The 15,950-nt window shown below is 34.8% G+C and overlaps 1 protein-coding gene across 7 annotated transcripts in view; it reads right to left on the bottom strand.

Moving 5' to 3' along the window:
- LOC112599399 (broad-complex core protein-like) overlaps positions 1-15,950 on the bottom strand; it is an 83,857-nt gene that overhangs the window by 12,876 nt on the left and 55,031 nt on the right. For 5 of the 7 annotated variants that reach the window (XM_025346318.1, XM_025346327.1, XM_025346305.1 and 2 more), the window contains exons 2-6: positions 12,587-12,804; positions 12,040-12,231; positions 11,425-11,583; positions 5,774-6,413; positions 3,434-3,493 (exon numbers count right to left, since the gene is read on the bottom strand). In XM_025346318.1, the coding sequence (XP_025202103.1) occupies positions 3,434-3,493; positions 5,774-6,413; positions 11,425-11,583; positions 12,040-12,231; positions 12,587-12,772 (1,237 nt within the window). In that variant the 5' untranslated portion in view covers positions 12,773-12,804. Of the gene's footprint in view, positions 1-3,433; positions 3,494-5,773; positions 6,414-11,424; positions 11,584-12,039; positions 12,232-12,586; positions 12,805-13,204; positions 13,688-14,550; positions 15,089-15,950 lie in introns of those variants that run through there. The other 2 variants (XM_025346312.1, XM_025346330.1) reach the window with 2 other exon arrangements.

The following is a 15,950-nucleotide window of genomic DNA, read 5'->3' as shown; positions in this document are numbered from 1 at the left end:
TAATTATAAGATTATAAAATATTCGTCCAAAATTCAATTTTCATATTTCAAAGTACCTACTCAAAAATGCTTTCAGAATGATAAATTAAAAATGTAATTTATTATTAAAAAGAGGAAATAAATTTAAAAAAAAAAACAGTAAAATTAAAGTAATAACTACCGAAAATTGTGTTAATGAGTATACTCGAAAATAGTAATAGTTTTTAAAGCAACGAGTGTTCTTCGCTAAAGAATCCATATATATCTATATTAATTATATATCGCGTTTATTTTAAGGTATGTAAATTATATATATATATATATATATTTATATAAATATATATGTATACGTTTTACATAAATACATGCATTTATGTATTATAAATATTATATAAGTGATAAATAAATATGTATTATAATATCATAGATTATATTATTATATATTATTTAGTATTTGATAAACGTTAAAAAAATGTTATTTTATAAAAAAACCAAGTATTTTGTCATTGCCATATGAAGTGTACATAAAATTTTCTTTCGTTATTTACTTCGTTTTATTGTTCCGAAAAAAAGAGATAAACAGATTGGTAAAGTGATATAGACGGAGAGAGAGAGAAGAGAGAAAGATTGAAAGATAAATAGGGGAGATAGTGAGAGAGTAAGAGATAGAGGGAGGGTAGTTTTCTTTTTAACGTATACATAAATATACTTTGAATAAAAAAAAACAATAACAAATATAAGTTTAAGTTTTTTGACAGATCACAGTAGTAAATATAGTATTATAATAATTATGACTATTACATCAGTTGCTGGTATAAAAAATATATATATAAATACATGACGAGGCTAATCTATATATCTGATACACCAAACAAATTAAATTAAGACACTCGACCGATTATTGCCGTTTTCTATATTTATAGATCTAAAACGGTATATATAGCCATATAAGTAACAATATCGTATACATATATATAGGCATGACAGTTTGCACACTCGGTAATAATATATAAGTATACAACAGTACATGGCTACGTAAAAATTGTGTTCATACAAATCGCGCACGCACGTCTTTTCTTAAATAAAACAATTAAAATGTAAATAAAAAATCTCGTTTAAAAACATGTGAGAATCAAGTGAATACACATAATGTCTATGATATTATTAAACAGACGTCTTCGTTTTCAACGTTTTATCTGAAATATCATCGCAAGTAGTACGAAAAATTAACTAAACGCATTATAAGTGAATAATTTATTGTACGCCAGAAGATCCGCCGAACGTTAATCACACGGTAAATTATGTAGACGAGTAGCGGGATTAAGGTGATTTTTATTTTATTTTTTTAAAATTTTCGTCGATTTTTCAAGAGTCGTTAGGTCAACGATCTTTTTTTTTGATACGCGTGTGTGCTTCGCCAACAGCAGTTTCATAGGAAGTGTGTGTTGTTGGCCGGCAACCATATGAGTTCGAAATAGACAAAAATAAATACCGGAATTGCCACTATATACTCGTAGTTCGTTAGTTTGGCCAACAAGTCTACCGTGTATAGGTACATAATATAAATATATAAATTAATATACTGTTACATTGAGCCGAGCTCACCTTTCCACTTTTTTATTTTTTTTATTTCGATCAAAGTGTAAAAATGAATATTATACTTAGACTCGCAAACAGGTTTCCAATTTTCACATGGCGCAACACACAACAACGTTTTAAAAATTTAACTTAACTTCAAGGCACGAGAACTATTTTGAATGTAGCTATACTTGAATAATGTCATTGCTGTCATCGTCGATCGTTATGTATAAAAAGAAATTTTAGAAACTATAATTAAAACATTTTAAGGAGTAGATCCGCCCATATAACTGCACGTGTGTTTGTTGCAAGTAAGAAGAACAACTTTATTTACTGTTCACTTATTAAAAACGAATTAATTTTGCCATTAAATAATTAAAAAATAATCGATAGTTATATTTTTAAGGAACTATGTATACGTATTGAAATATAATTGTCGAACTTGTACGGTATAGTAATTGTTATTGTCACAATGATACTCGCATGCGGAGCACAGGAAAATTACGCTTAAAGTTAAAAGTTTTTCTTGAGTTGACATTATATAAAATAGGTACATCGATTCGTCATAAAACTGCTGTAAAAGTGGATTCGAGCAACATTTTCACGATGGACGAATTTATGTATTAAGAAGAAATAATTCTGATTTATATTAAAACATTCGTCAAAAATCTTTTTTACGTTAGTTCGCTTAAACCCGTCGTGTTTTGACGAATAATTCTATCTATACCTATAATTATACCTTTAAAGGTATACAATATCCATTTACTATTTTAGTTAATAAATTTCCGATAATTTTAGTATCCAAAGTATTATGGAAGTATTATAAGTTTAATTGATATTTGCCAAACGATTTGTTTTAAAGAGATGTTAGTAAAAAAAAAAAAACGGTATTTTGTTAACCCACTATACATTTTTATATCAATTCTTACCAAATTTTATTATATTATAGGTATACAAACGTGTATTACGTGTAGGTATATTATATAATATTTTTATACATACAATTGGGATACAATTACGATGAACACAATGAGTTTTCATGAGAGGGCTGTGTAGTATATCATTTAAAGCCCGATGATAAAAAACGAATAAGTACTATCTGTTGAGTTTATCTAGAAAAGTTATAAAAGCCGATGGGATTGAAATTATGTAATATGTATTTATATATAAACGAGTATATAAGTGCGGCAATATAGAGTACATAATTATATGTAGAATGTCACGTTTTAAGACATCTTCACCATTTCTTACTCTGATGTGCGAGGTTATAAAAATAATAGTAAAAATAAAAGTAATAATTGAAGTCCTATAACGTCGATGCATCATTCTAATAATTGGTTTGAACAACAATTTTTCATTACGTTACAGCCGTTTCGCCCAAAAAGACGCAATCTTCTTTATTAATAGCATTTATATTACATCATTATTTGATAACACATGATTTACCTAATTTTTGTCATATCACAGACTTAAAGTAATTAACAGGAATCAGATGGAGTATTTTAGAATAAGATGAATGATATGTTATTGTGGAGTAGTGTATCATTTTTCCGTTACGTATAATTGAACATACACAATTTCACGGAGGTGAGAGAGTGACGAGAAGCGAACAAGCGTTAAACTGAAAATAAAAATATGCACTCAACACAAACTTATCATAACTCTATAGTCTTAGCCTAGCCTACCAATAATACGCGTATATCATATTTGTAAATACAAGATACAACCGACCGTGAAACAGCGTACCAAGAATTTTAAAAAGTCCATTTGTAAGTTAACAGATGAATTACATACAGTTATTAAAACGAGCCAATACAGTAAGTATAATAGCAAATCGATAGTAAATGTATATACAAAAAATATATATTATTCTTACCTTGAGAACTGGAGCCTCCTAGAGCCTCCATCACGTTGGTATGGTTGTGATTGTTGAGACCTGTAATAAACAGAAACGAAACCGGTACATTAATATCATGCAAAATAAATTTAAAAACAAAAATTAATACGATGTATTTTTATTTTGAATTTAGCTGCCTACCTATTAATTATACAATACTCTAGATCATACAACATGATATCACCGCCTCGTTACACGATCGTTTTGGGCCCGAAGAGAAGGAACTTTGATTTCGCGTAGGGGAATAAACGTATGTTATGTATTTTATTATAGAAGCGCATACCTGTATCATTTTAACAAGGAGATCGAATGCCTTCAACAAACCGGTGATCGGGGGCGGACGTCGACGATATTTATAACAATACCTATATCATAATTTATAATATTATAGCTATACATAGTTTAACGTCGGGGACTACTAATTATTGCTCAATTATTGTTGCCGACCGATTAAATGTATCGTAGTTTAGTGAAATATTCAAGATTTCAATCAAAAAGAAGAATTTGATACGTTTCATTAGTATATCGCACAATATGTAACTATAGGTACTTGAACGATCGACATTGAACCAATATACATCAATACACTTCAATTTCTTCCTTCAATCTTAAATAAATAGTACACTAGCTTATCGTTAAAACGATGATGGCTACAATGATACATTTCGGCGGGCGGCGCAGGATTTTTGGGGCGAAAGGAGCTGATGACGTCCGATAATAATGTTTTAAATTATAACTTATAATATTATACATGTGTCATGTAAGAAGACACGCCGTCAATCAATTGTGTAAAACATCAAATGACTGAGTAGTAGTGACAGTCGATCATACCACGTGATACACTAATAATAATAATTATTATTATTTTACTGTGCCGATGTTCGCGTTTCATCTGTGATATACCTTTTACCTCTCATATCGTATACCTACCCATCTATTACAACGGCTTTTGGTGACTTATCCGGCTGCGTTCTTGTATTCGATATAATAGAATGTATATTTAGCATAATACACGAAAGTTGGTCGCAGCAACGACGTATTATATTATTATAATAATATCATATTATTCGCAAGTGTATATTATGTATATACATTATAAATAGGTGCGCTCGCAGGTATAGACATATTATAGTGTTATAGTATTAGTATAGTATTAGTGTATACCCATATCCACAATCCATATACGCGTAATCTGACAAAGTAATATATAAATCCGGTTCTTAAAAATATAAAAAAAATAAAAACGTATTTATGGCCCAATCGTAGGTTATAGATACTACTTATACAATATTATATATATATGTTATATATACATGTAATACTGATTGCAACCGTCCGCACTACATAAGATTGACCACGCCGTGGCCCACACGAATGTATGGAAATATAGGTGTAACTTGTCTAATACGCACACGCGCGCCACTAGAAAAGTTAAATAGGATAAATTTTATATTTGGCGGCGACGGTTACCACCTCCTACCAATGTGCCTATATATTAATATATTATATTATGTACTACACACACTGGTCACTGCCGTAAGTACACGTCGTCTCATTGTGAACGGGCAAATTTTCACCTACGGAATTTCAGGAAACCGGTTAGGCGGCAATTCGTGTATTCAGTGATGTGTAAAAATAGCACACGAGCGTCTGGCGTCACGAAATTTTGCACGAAAATTGGCAACGGTCTAATAATAGAGGGAGAGAGGGAGAAAGAAATGTCTGGCATACTATTAATGATAAAGACAATCTAAAGGCCCGTCATTTGTGAGGGGTGGAGCATTTCGCAGCTATATTTTTTTATATAACGCTTTCATTTACCTGCAAAATTAATCCAAAATAGCCGATATGTTTTTAATCTATTACATTGAATTGGTATTTTGAGTTTTTACTGTTTTAATATATTTTTGCTGAGGAACAACTACCGTTGATGCTAAACTTGAATAACGATCGGCTATTAAGAGAGTATCAAAAACTATAATATAGGTACTTATTTGATATTGTAAAGGAACAAATGTTTAATAAAAGATTATTGAAATAATATATGGTTGTCGTTCGCAAAAATAACAACCATGGGTCATGAACTACAAAAATCGAAGAGATTGATAACTTTCATCAGAAAGTCAAAAAACGAAAGTCAATAATTCGTGTGGTCGTTTAAATTTATATGGTCTCTAGATAATTATTTTAAAAACACGATTAACAAATATTTTGGGCGCCGGCGACGACTATAAAAACCAAAACGGCGTGCCCGAATCATGTAGTGTACGTAATATGTATATAATTAACAGTATATTAAAAATCGCATGTTGTACTTGCCCGCTAACGAGTCGGCGGCCATGGCGGCAGCCATGCTGAAGTTGAACGAGGCGCCGGCGGCCGCGAAGAACTTGCTGTCCAGGTACGAGTGGTGGCTCTGGTATGACGTGTCGTCTGGTTCGGACATGCCGATGGCCGGGTGGACGCCCGTGAAATCGGCCGCTGAGTCGTTGCTGTCGTCCGCGTACACGCTGTTACTGTTGATGGCGGTCGCGGGCGCGGTATCCATCGGCTCGGTTTTGACTTCGGCGGGCGACCGACGGGATATCATCAGGTTCTGCGCAGTGTCCTGCAGGTGTTGTAGGGCGTTGGCCGGCGGTTGCTGCTGCTGGTGTTGTTGGTGCGTCCGCGAATAGTCCATCGGAGGTTCGTCGTGGTGCTGTTGTTGTTGATTATGGTGGTGGAGATGGTGGTTGTGCGATTGGTGTCCGTTGCTGTGGCCGTTGCTTCCGACCACGGTTCCGCCGCCGCCGTCTGAACGTTCGCCCGCGTCATCGTCATCGTTGCAGTTGGGCCGACTTCCTGCCGAGCTGGGACTGTGTTGAGATGTCCTCTCGGACAGGTCCATGCCTCCACCGCCACCCGAAGGCGGGTTTGACGAAGTCTTGTTGTTGCGTTTCAACGGTATCGGAGAGTTTTCCTGCGGCAAAATGAATACGAAATTATTTATTACCTAATAATATCTTATTATTATTGTATTATTATTTATTACAACAGTATAACCAGAGTCTGAATAATTACAAGAATTATGTTTTTAATATACAAAACAATAAAAAGTATCAAAGACCTTAATCTAGGCTAATGTGAAATAACAAAAATATTTCCATAAAGCTGTAGGGGGGGTCGGTGTTCATTAACAAGACGCATTATACTATACGGTGAATAGGATTGTTACGAGCGTAGTATATTATGTAGTGAAACTGTTGAAAAGGAAACTTGATGTCGTGAGGGTGGACCTTGAAATTTACTTGAGAAAGGAAGAATAGTACAACCAAAGAATCATTTATTGAGTAAGTTCAACAATTTTGAGTTTGTGGACGTTATATTCAATCTGATAACGTATAGTTGACGTTAGGTACCATTAAACATAACAATAGTCGTACTGAGAGTTTTCTCTTACTCTGCATGAAACAATATATGTAATATCGATATTGAAAACTTTTCAAAATAGTTATTACATTATATCTGTAATACTATTTCTCATCCCTTGCTGATACGTGCGAGCAGTTAAGGGTAATTTTTTTCATTTCATATAATTATCCACACAAAGTTTTAATACTATAAATGTTATATCATACCTTACTGTATTTTTATAAGTGGATTATACAAGTACTGACACGTAATGACGTAATGCGCGTTTTAAACAAATGAAAATGTGCTTTATTATAATAAACGCATTATACTACAAAAACTTTTATAATTTGTATCGTTAATTTTTTTTTTTTTACAATGGCGATTTTTGTCGAAAATAAATAACGGATTTTTAAAACCACGCTCAACATCACTACTTTATTAATTTATACCTAGAGTGAACCTATCCTATCTACAGTGATTGTACTTGGGTATAATATGAAGGACATAAGTCATCACTTCTGATGTCTATGTGCCTATTGTTAAATAGACAATATATTAAATTAAATTAAATTTGACTTTGACCAATTTTTTTACGTGTGTCTATGATTAACACGATCACATCATACTATTTTTATGTATTTCGCAACTGTTTAAGCTGGTAAATAATTCTATATTTAATAGGCACAGCTAATATTAAAATAATCGTCGCCAATAGGTTTTATCAGAAGTGCGATTTATATACGTACATGGGTCAGTAGTGAAACTACTCATCTTGTTTAAAAAGAAGAGAGGGCAAATTAAAAAAAAATATATTTATATGATATAGTCATAGTTATATATTATAATAAATTTATGAGATATTTGTATTATGTGACATTATATTAGAAGAAAATGTGTATTAATTTTAATATTATAAACCATTTATTTTATAATAAAGAATAAACAATTATAAAATATAAGAATTATGTAAAAAAAACGCAAGTTTTTTTTTATGCACAGTTTTGCGTGAATTGCAATATAAGTTCTCTCTTTTGTTTGACTTTTGCACGCGGCTTATACGCAATAAAGTTAAAAAGATGTTGAGATAGAATTCGCGTTTGTTTTTATTTATTCTGGCGTCATTTCCGCGTTCAAGAAACTCCAGTAATTTACTTAACCTACAATGCTGAAACAACACTTCGCGCGCAATGTTCGCAACCAATTTGTATACAGTCCGTCAATATTGAAACACAAAATGAAATAAACCACATATATACGTATATATTTTAGTAAACGGTAATAACATATTATATTAAAATGATGAATTAAAATATGTTCGTCAATGAAAATTGAAAATTGGCCGTCTCGCACATTTAACGGCACAACGATAATAATGTTTGTATGTATAGCAAACTTTGAGACTTTGTCTAACAAATATTTTATTACCGTCTGTCGACTAAATCATTCACGGTTTAGAGGGCGTAAAATAAATTAAATAAATAGACACGACGACTACAGCGTAATAAACAAGAAATTCTATAACAGCTTATGTCTTGTTTTTCGTTTTATACGGTTATTGGTAGGTACCATTTAAACAACGGAAAACGATAAAAGAAAATAATAATTATGAAAAGTTTGTTTTTGTTTACTAAGATTTCTTTTAAGAATCGTAACATAACAAAAGAAAACGGCGGGAACTGTAAACTGTTTACACGAACGCTACAGACTTTTGAACGTCTCACTGGCCGGAAAATATTTTCTCTTGATATTTTTTTTTCTTTTTACTCGTTCATTTTTTTCATATTCTCCTTTAGCGTGCACCACAGCTTTTGTTAACCGTTTCGTTCGGTTTACACGAAGATCGTCTCTTTTCATACATCAACACGTGTGAATTTACGCTTTTTTTTTTTTGCGAAACACCATAACAACCGCTACAACGACCCGTAACATGTTTTTTCGCGATGTTTATTTTTATTGCTTGTTTTTTTTTCGCAATTTAATATTCGTCTTTTAATAGTTGTACCGTTGTTATCGTCGTACACAAACGATTATAAACACAATCACGTCGCGGTACTTTTCGCTTTTGCTGGTCGAAAGTTATTTAAAAAAATAATGAAGATCGTATAACAGGAATACTTATTATGATAATATTCCATACTCGCGTATGATTTATGTGTATTCAGGACGCCCAGCCACTCCAGCAGATCGCGCGGGGTTGATTTTTACGCATCGTACGCGGTACTGAAGTAATATTTAAATTCGAAAACAAATATCAGTGGGTGGTCAATAATTTGCAATTTAATGACTTCTCAGACTCTTTTTGTGCCACAACTCTTTTTTCACATACAACCCTTCTAGTCACATGTAATAACATAGTCGTGTTCCAACGATGACTCTTTGAAACCGTCAATTTACTGTAGTAAAATCAATTTCTTATACGTGTTAATATAACTGCATATATAAAATTTAAATGCATAAGTAATAAAAAAAATAGTTCCTTATTCACCACCGGACCCGAACTCTGTATTGTGTATTATATTTTAACCTAATCGTAAAGAAAAAGTAGTTTACAGTGAAATTTCCATGCAACAAATTTTCATTTAACAAAATAATTTCTATAATCATAAACTAATTTGTGTAATTCTACAAATTTTATTTAAAGAATTTATTTTTATCCATTATTTATCAGGCTTTGTAATACAAAGGTTTCATTTAAATTTAAATGAACTATGTCGCCAATATCAACACTGATGCTGGAGTATTCGCGATGGTCAAGTTAAGATAAAAAACTATGTAAAGAAATATAAACTAATAGCAGAGAGATCCAGGGAAAGAAGAAATGGAAGATAAAGATAGCATACAACTTATATCATGTATAACTATTTATAAAATGAGAGAAAGAAAAAAGTTCAAGAACAAATATAACAAAATTTTTTATAAAACTCCAACATACGCTTTACGTTTAATGTCTTATCACGTGCAGAGATATTGGCCATCTTTTTCTTTAACACTATAGACAACTTTATTAGCTGAGTTTGAGAGACTTGCAGTCTCGTATATACTATATATATATATTAATTTAAGTTAAAAATATTTGATAAGAGTTTGCCCAGTGTAATTAAACTGTGTATTATTATTATCGAAATTAGATTATAATATATTGTATTAAATTACGTTGGAAACTCATCTATGTACGGGGTTTACAATCGTGTACCGCATTTTTTTTTTTTAATAATATTATTTATAACCGCAGTAAAGAAAAATATCACTAGGACAAGTAAATAAAAAGTGCATCGAAAAATCAAATTTAAACAAAAAAACACACAGCTGTATATTTTAGTATATCCATACTATATATAATAATTGGTTTGACAAAAAAATTGTTATCATCAAAGGAATATCATTTTAAAACCTAATAAAATGTTTTATTACGTATAAACTGACAACTCGAGTCGCTGCAACACGTAGAAATTGCTGTTACGCTGTATATACTATATATACATTCATGTGTATTAGCACATTATGTATATATTATTGAGTTTAAGTTATACTATAGATCCAAACACCTATTTACTTCAGGCCGTTCAGGGTTATGGCCGATGCATTATTTATTAATAACAAAGCTTCGAATAAGATAAAATCCCGAGTAAAAAGATATATGTTTCATTGTTAGTTTTTCAATATATAATATGAGTACACCTGTTAGGTACCCAGAAAATGCATTTTGTTAATGAAAATATCGTATAATAGATTCTAGAAATTTAAAAAAATATGCAATACCGCGATACAACGGTATGATGTTTGTTTATAAAGTCCTGGTAGCACCGATAATAACAATAACAGTATACAATGCTAACACATCCATAACAATTATTATTATTTAATATGAATGAAAACCACGTTATACTGAGCAGGAGATCATTTAATAAGTCATTATTGATTTCATTATAATATACTATAACGATAAAAGAATAATGAAATATTCGTCAAGTCGCATTTATTGTATGTTATATACTTATATGTATATTATATTTATATATATCACTGTGGTGTGCCGTATTACATAAAATATGTATTTATGCCATATGCGTATTTTATCGTTCCTAAGTTTCATTTTAAAGTTTGCTACCGCTAGTAATGTTTAAGTATATGGCGTTTAATGCAAATTCAATTATCAAAATTTTATACCGAAAAATTACCATTGTGCTAAAGTTCTCCAATTTTATATACGATAATTTATAGTGATTATACTGATTTTCGGCATGAAACAAATTTAATTTGTTGTTTTAGTATTTCATAGAAAATCGAGAAAATATAGTTAATAATTTATTATCAATTGAATATTTTACAATACTTAAGTATTGATTCTCATACATGGAGAATATTGCAGAAAATAGTTAGGTAAATTCAGGAAAGAGTTCAGGTAGGGCCTACGTACATAGAGAAAGAGAGGACGATAAACATCATGTGATAGACACTCAGTTTTATGTATATATAAATATATTATGTTATATAAACAAATAATATACCTAATCTGAAAAACCATTCTAACCTTCTATAAATTTAAGTGAATAGCGTGCAAACAGAACTGGACTTACCTTTGACCGCGGTGAAGGTATGGATGACGGCGATTGTTGCGGAATACCTTTCCTCTGTCTGACCTGTGGCGACACTCTGCCTTCAGATGCTTGTGAGGCAAACGACTGCAGAAATGAGTTTTCCGCGGGCGGTGTCTCGGAAGACTGCCTCGCAGAATGCTGAAAACAAGCGGACACATGGACACATTAATATTATTATATTATATTATCAAATAGTATACGCAACCAACGTCTATCATTATGGTTAATGAACTTTTATTATTGTTATAATGTATTCAATATGATATAAACCTAAAAACGAGTTATAATCCATATACCGGGAAAATTAAAATTTTAAAACGTCGAGAAAAAAAATGTTTATGTTCGAAAAACAACACGACCCTGTGGTATAATTGTAACCGATTACAACGTTTATCATAATCGTGTCAGAGGTAAACAATAAATTGGTTCAGGAACGTAAAAATTCTAAAATACGTCTCAGAAAATATGAATAAAAAAAATTATGATTCATATAAATAGATAATATCGCTAATACTTGTTTCTAATACATAATATCATATTATTCCATACATACACACACACACACACATATATAATATGATTGTTTATACTCACGTCATTGGCGGTAGTAGAATCGGACGGTTGTGTGAGACCGCTTACCCTCAGCACTTCAGCGGTTTTCAGGAACGAGCTAAGGTTCCTTTGGTGAACGTTAACCTCCCCGTGATAGATGAACTCAACCAGTGCCTGCAAGTCGTCGAATACGACATCTTGCAACACGATCACGGGGTGTTTGCACGGCGTACTCTGCGCAAAAAAAAAGGACAAACGAAAATCATCGACTGTAATCATACCCCGTAATCGTACTATATTGACGTAGGTGGTATAATATAGATCATAGTTAAAATGCAACAAATTACGGCATGCAGACAAATTTTATCGAATCCGTAAACGAGAAATTAATTATTATTATTTTTTTATGGAGAAATAATTGAAAATTATTTTCATTTTATTCTTTGATTTTACTTTTAATTTTATGAATAAACGCGTTGATGCACACATTCAATTTTCATGGCTCTCAAAAACTTCCTAATATTCTAAAGAGGCTCTCCAAGAGTATTAATCGTTTATCCCTGTTGTGAATATTATAATATAGACTCACTTTCAACAGTTCCCGGAAATATGGGCTGCACGCAGACAGCACCACTCGGTGAGCTTTCAGACTCTTGCCATCGCATGCCAGTGTCACGTCAATGAAGTCTTCGTCATCCCTCAGGTTCTCGAACGCTGTGGTGATGCTGTTCTGGTAGTTATTCCAGCGCAGACAGAAATGCTGCAGGTCGCCCATCACGCGGTGGGCTTCGGTCGACACTGTCCCGCCTTTCAAGTTCAAAACAAACGTAAAAAAACGTGACGACGTTAGATAATTATATTGAGAATACAACTAATATTATCAAGTACGGCATTTTTTTTGCAGTAAATGTATGCGAAAATGTTTAGACAAAATACAATTTAAGTAGTATATGAATATGATAATTTTATATATTATGCGTGTTTTTCAAGTAAACAACAACTATGGCATATCTACTGTTTATTATTATAATATGCATAGGCGTGGCGATCAATAGAAATAGATGCCAAGGAAAAAAAGGAAACTGAAAAAAACAACCTAGCCAACGTATAATAATAATAGTTGTTAATAATTAATCGCTACCGTAAATAAGATCAATTCATCAATATTATAATACGCATAGAGGTTAACTATTAAATCATAATGTACCGGTGGTGACTGCGATATAAAAATCGACATTTCCTTCGAAAATCGGACCTCGGTTACAGTTATACGCAAACTATATTATATCATAAGTATTAAAACATAATTTCATATTAATAATATTATTCTGTTATTCTATCGGTAATATAATCATTTCGGCGGGCGTTAAAAGACAAAAGAAAAGTACACCGTCTTAATGTCGCAGGACGACGGGAGGAAATATTTTCCCGCGTATTTCTCTACTCGTCAGTTTGGTGCGAAATGTGGTGATAGCACTAACAGTAACAACAACAACAACAACAACAATAACAATAATAAACCCGCCGACAGCGACGACGACGTCAGGTAAACAACACGCGCGCGTTTCCCCAAATGAAATACGCGGAACACGCGTGCCGGCGGAGTGGCGCGTCGGGCGCGTGGTCGAGCGGAGGGGGTGGGTCATCTCCGAGACGGCCGTCACCGTCTCGCCCGCGTGGAGGAGCGTTGGCGGTCACGAGGCCGTCGGCTGGGGGGTCGGTGTGGGGGGGGGGGGGGGGGGGGGGGGGGGGGGGTGTTCACCCTCTTTTCGCGCGCGTTTCGTCCGTCGCCGATCGCATAATACGCACGCCGCACGGCGAACAGGTGGGCAAGGCAGCGATACCGTGTGGTCCGCGAGAGTGGACGAGCGGGCGGGCGCGCGAACGAGCGAACGCGTGTGAGTGTATACGTATACTACACGTTGCACGCACGGGCGGGGAGGCGGTGGCGGCGGCACAGGACAGGGGCGCCCATTCATACAACCGGCGGCCGGTGTTCGGCCACACACACGCGGCGTGTACACGCGTGCCACCGCCGACGCCGCACGCCGCGCTCTCACGCCCGACGACCACTACACGACCGCGACGGCTACGACTGCGAAGACGGCGACGAAATTCGCGTCCCGGCGAGCGCGATAAGTGCGCTGATAAACACGCGACTTTTGCCGCCAACCGTCGAGTACATTGCACCGCGGTGTAATACGAATGCACTCGAAACGATATTTTGTGTATAGCGCACAAGCGTGTCTACTGTGTACTGACGACTACGACTACGACTACGATTGTTTATGTTGCACTTGCACATTTATTACTTCGATCATAATAATATAATGATATTATTAACATTAAAATTAATATGTTTTATAGTCTGTTGAATTTTTGATTTTTCATTAGGTAAACGATTTTTATTTATTTAATATTGTATACTTAGTACGAAATAAAAAAAAAAAAACAAAAAAAAAAAAAATTTAAAAATTTAAAAAAATGTTGTTTAATATGCAACGTATCACTGCAACAAAAGTGTTGTGTTTTCGTACTACCGAGATGACTTACCTATATTATTGTCCGGTAGTCGAATGAGATCTCGTCATCGGTGACCGGTACACGGCCGCCGCCGCAGGCATGCGGAGAGTATACGACATGTATGCGATTAGTGCGGATATCGTAATTATTAGGTATACTATTAAATTTTTATGGTGCACTATGAGTTCACGGGGAGGAAAAAAAAATAATTACGTACGATAATTTGATTAATTAATTTTTTTCTATCAACAGTAATTAGTTAATTAATTAATTAATATATAAATTAGTATGTACGTATTAATTACGCGTGCGTGTAACTTCGTGATTGTCGCGTATAATTTTTTTTTTTAATTTTTAGTGTAAAATAATAATAGTAATATAACAATAATATTAATTGTTGTTGGTGATAATTATGATGGTGATCGTCGATGTCGCGAGTAGTGTGTAATATATGGTAGTGCGTGCGAATCGTGTGCGTGCCCGCGGCGGTTGCGACGGAGATGATGCGGTTGACGAGAGCCCGCGCGGCGGAACTATAGACAACTCAAAAACATGACTAGCAATAAACTACTAGGGGGTAAAAACCGAGAAAGTAAAATTGCATATTCGTACAGTTTAATGAGAGAGAGTGGGTCCCCCATCGGTAGCCTTGTTCAGTTACGTATTGCTGTTAGTAATATTACGCGTGCGTGTAACTCGTGATTAGTCGCGTATAATTTTTAATTTTGGTGTAAAATAATAATAATATAAATATTGTGTTGGTGATAATTATGTGGTGATCGTCGATGTCGGGTAGTGTGTAATATATGGTAGTGCGTGCGAATCGTGTGCGTGCCCGCGGCGGTTGCGACGAGATGATGCGGTTGACGAGCCGCGCGGCGACTACTGAACAGACTCAAAACTGCATGCAAAAACTACTGGGGTAAAAACCGAGAAGTAAATTGCTGTCGTACAGTTTAATGAGAAAGTGGTCCCCATCCACCGGCTACCGGCCTGGTCCGCCCACCGCTCCGCCGCGGCCCGGCACTCCGCGCCGCGCGCGGCGATTTAACCGGGTTCGCACCGCGTCCGCCTCGCATCGCCTGCCACGGGGCTCGGACGCGGGGAGACGGCAACCTTGATAAGGAGCAGAGCGCGCCGGCGACGGGCGACAATGGGTGATGCGGCGCGCGCTCGGTGAGAGTGTATGCGGCAGGCGTAGGGGATAAGCAAGAAAAATCATTAAATTCGTCGCGCGCCCTACGCCTGGCACGCCCTGATGCCGCCACCGCCCGCCGCGCAACCCCCGCTAGGCGGCCGCGCTGTGCGCGCTCAAAGTATAATTGCTAACCTCTACTATAAATAAGTGCATTATTCAACTTTCATTCCGTTTGGTCCCCACTCGCACAGGATCCCCAGGAATCCCTCCGACCGCCCGCACCCCCTCCCGC

The sequence above is a fragment of the Melanaphis sacchari genome, unplaced genomic scaffold (assembly GCF_002803265.2).
Source record: "Melanaphis sacchari strain LSU unplaced genomic scaffold, SCAv2.0 Contig0_pilon_pilon, whole genome shotgun sequence".
NCBI lineage: Eukaryota > Metazoa > Arthropoda > Insecta > Hemiptera > Aphididae > Melanaphis > Melanaphis sacchari.
The sequence above is the reverse complement of the archived record's forward strand: the minus strand, read 5'-3'. Positions and strand labels throughout refer to the sequence as shown.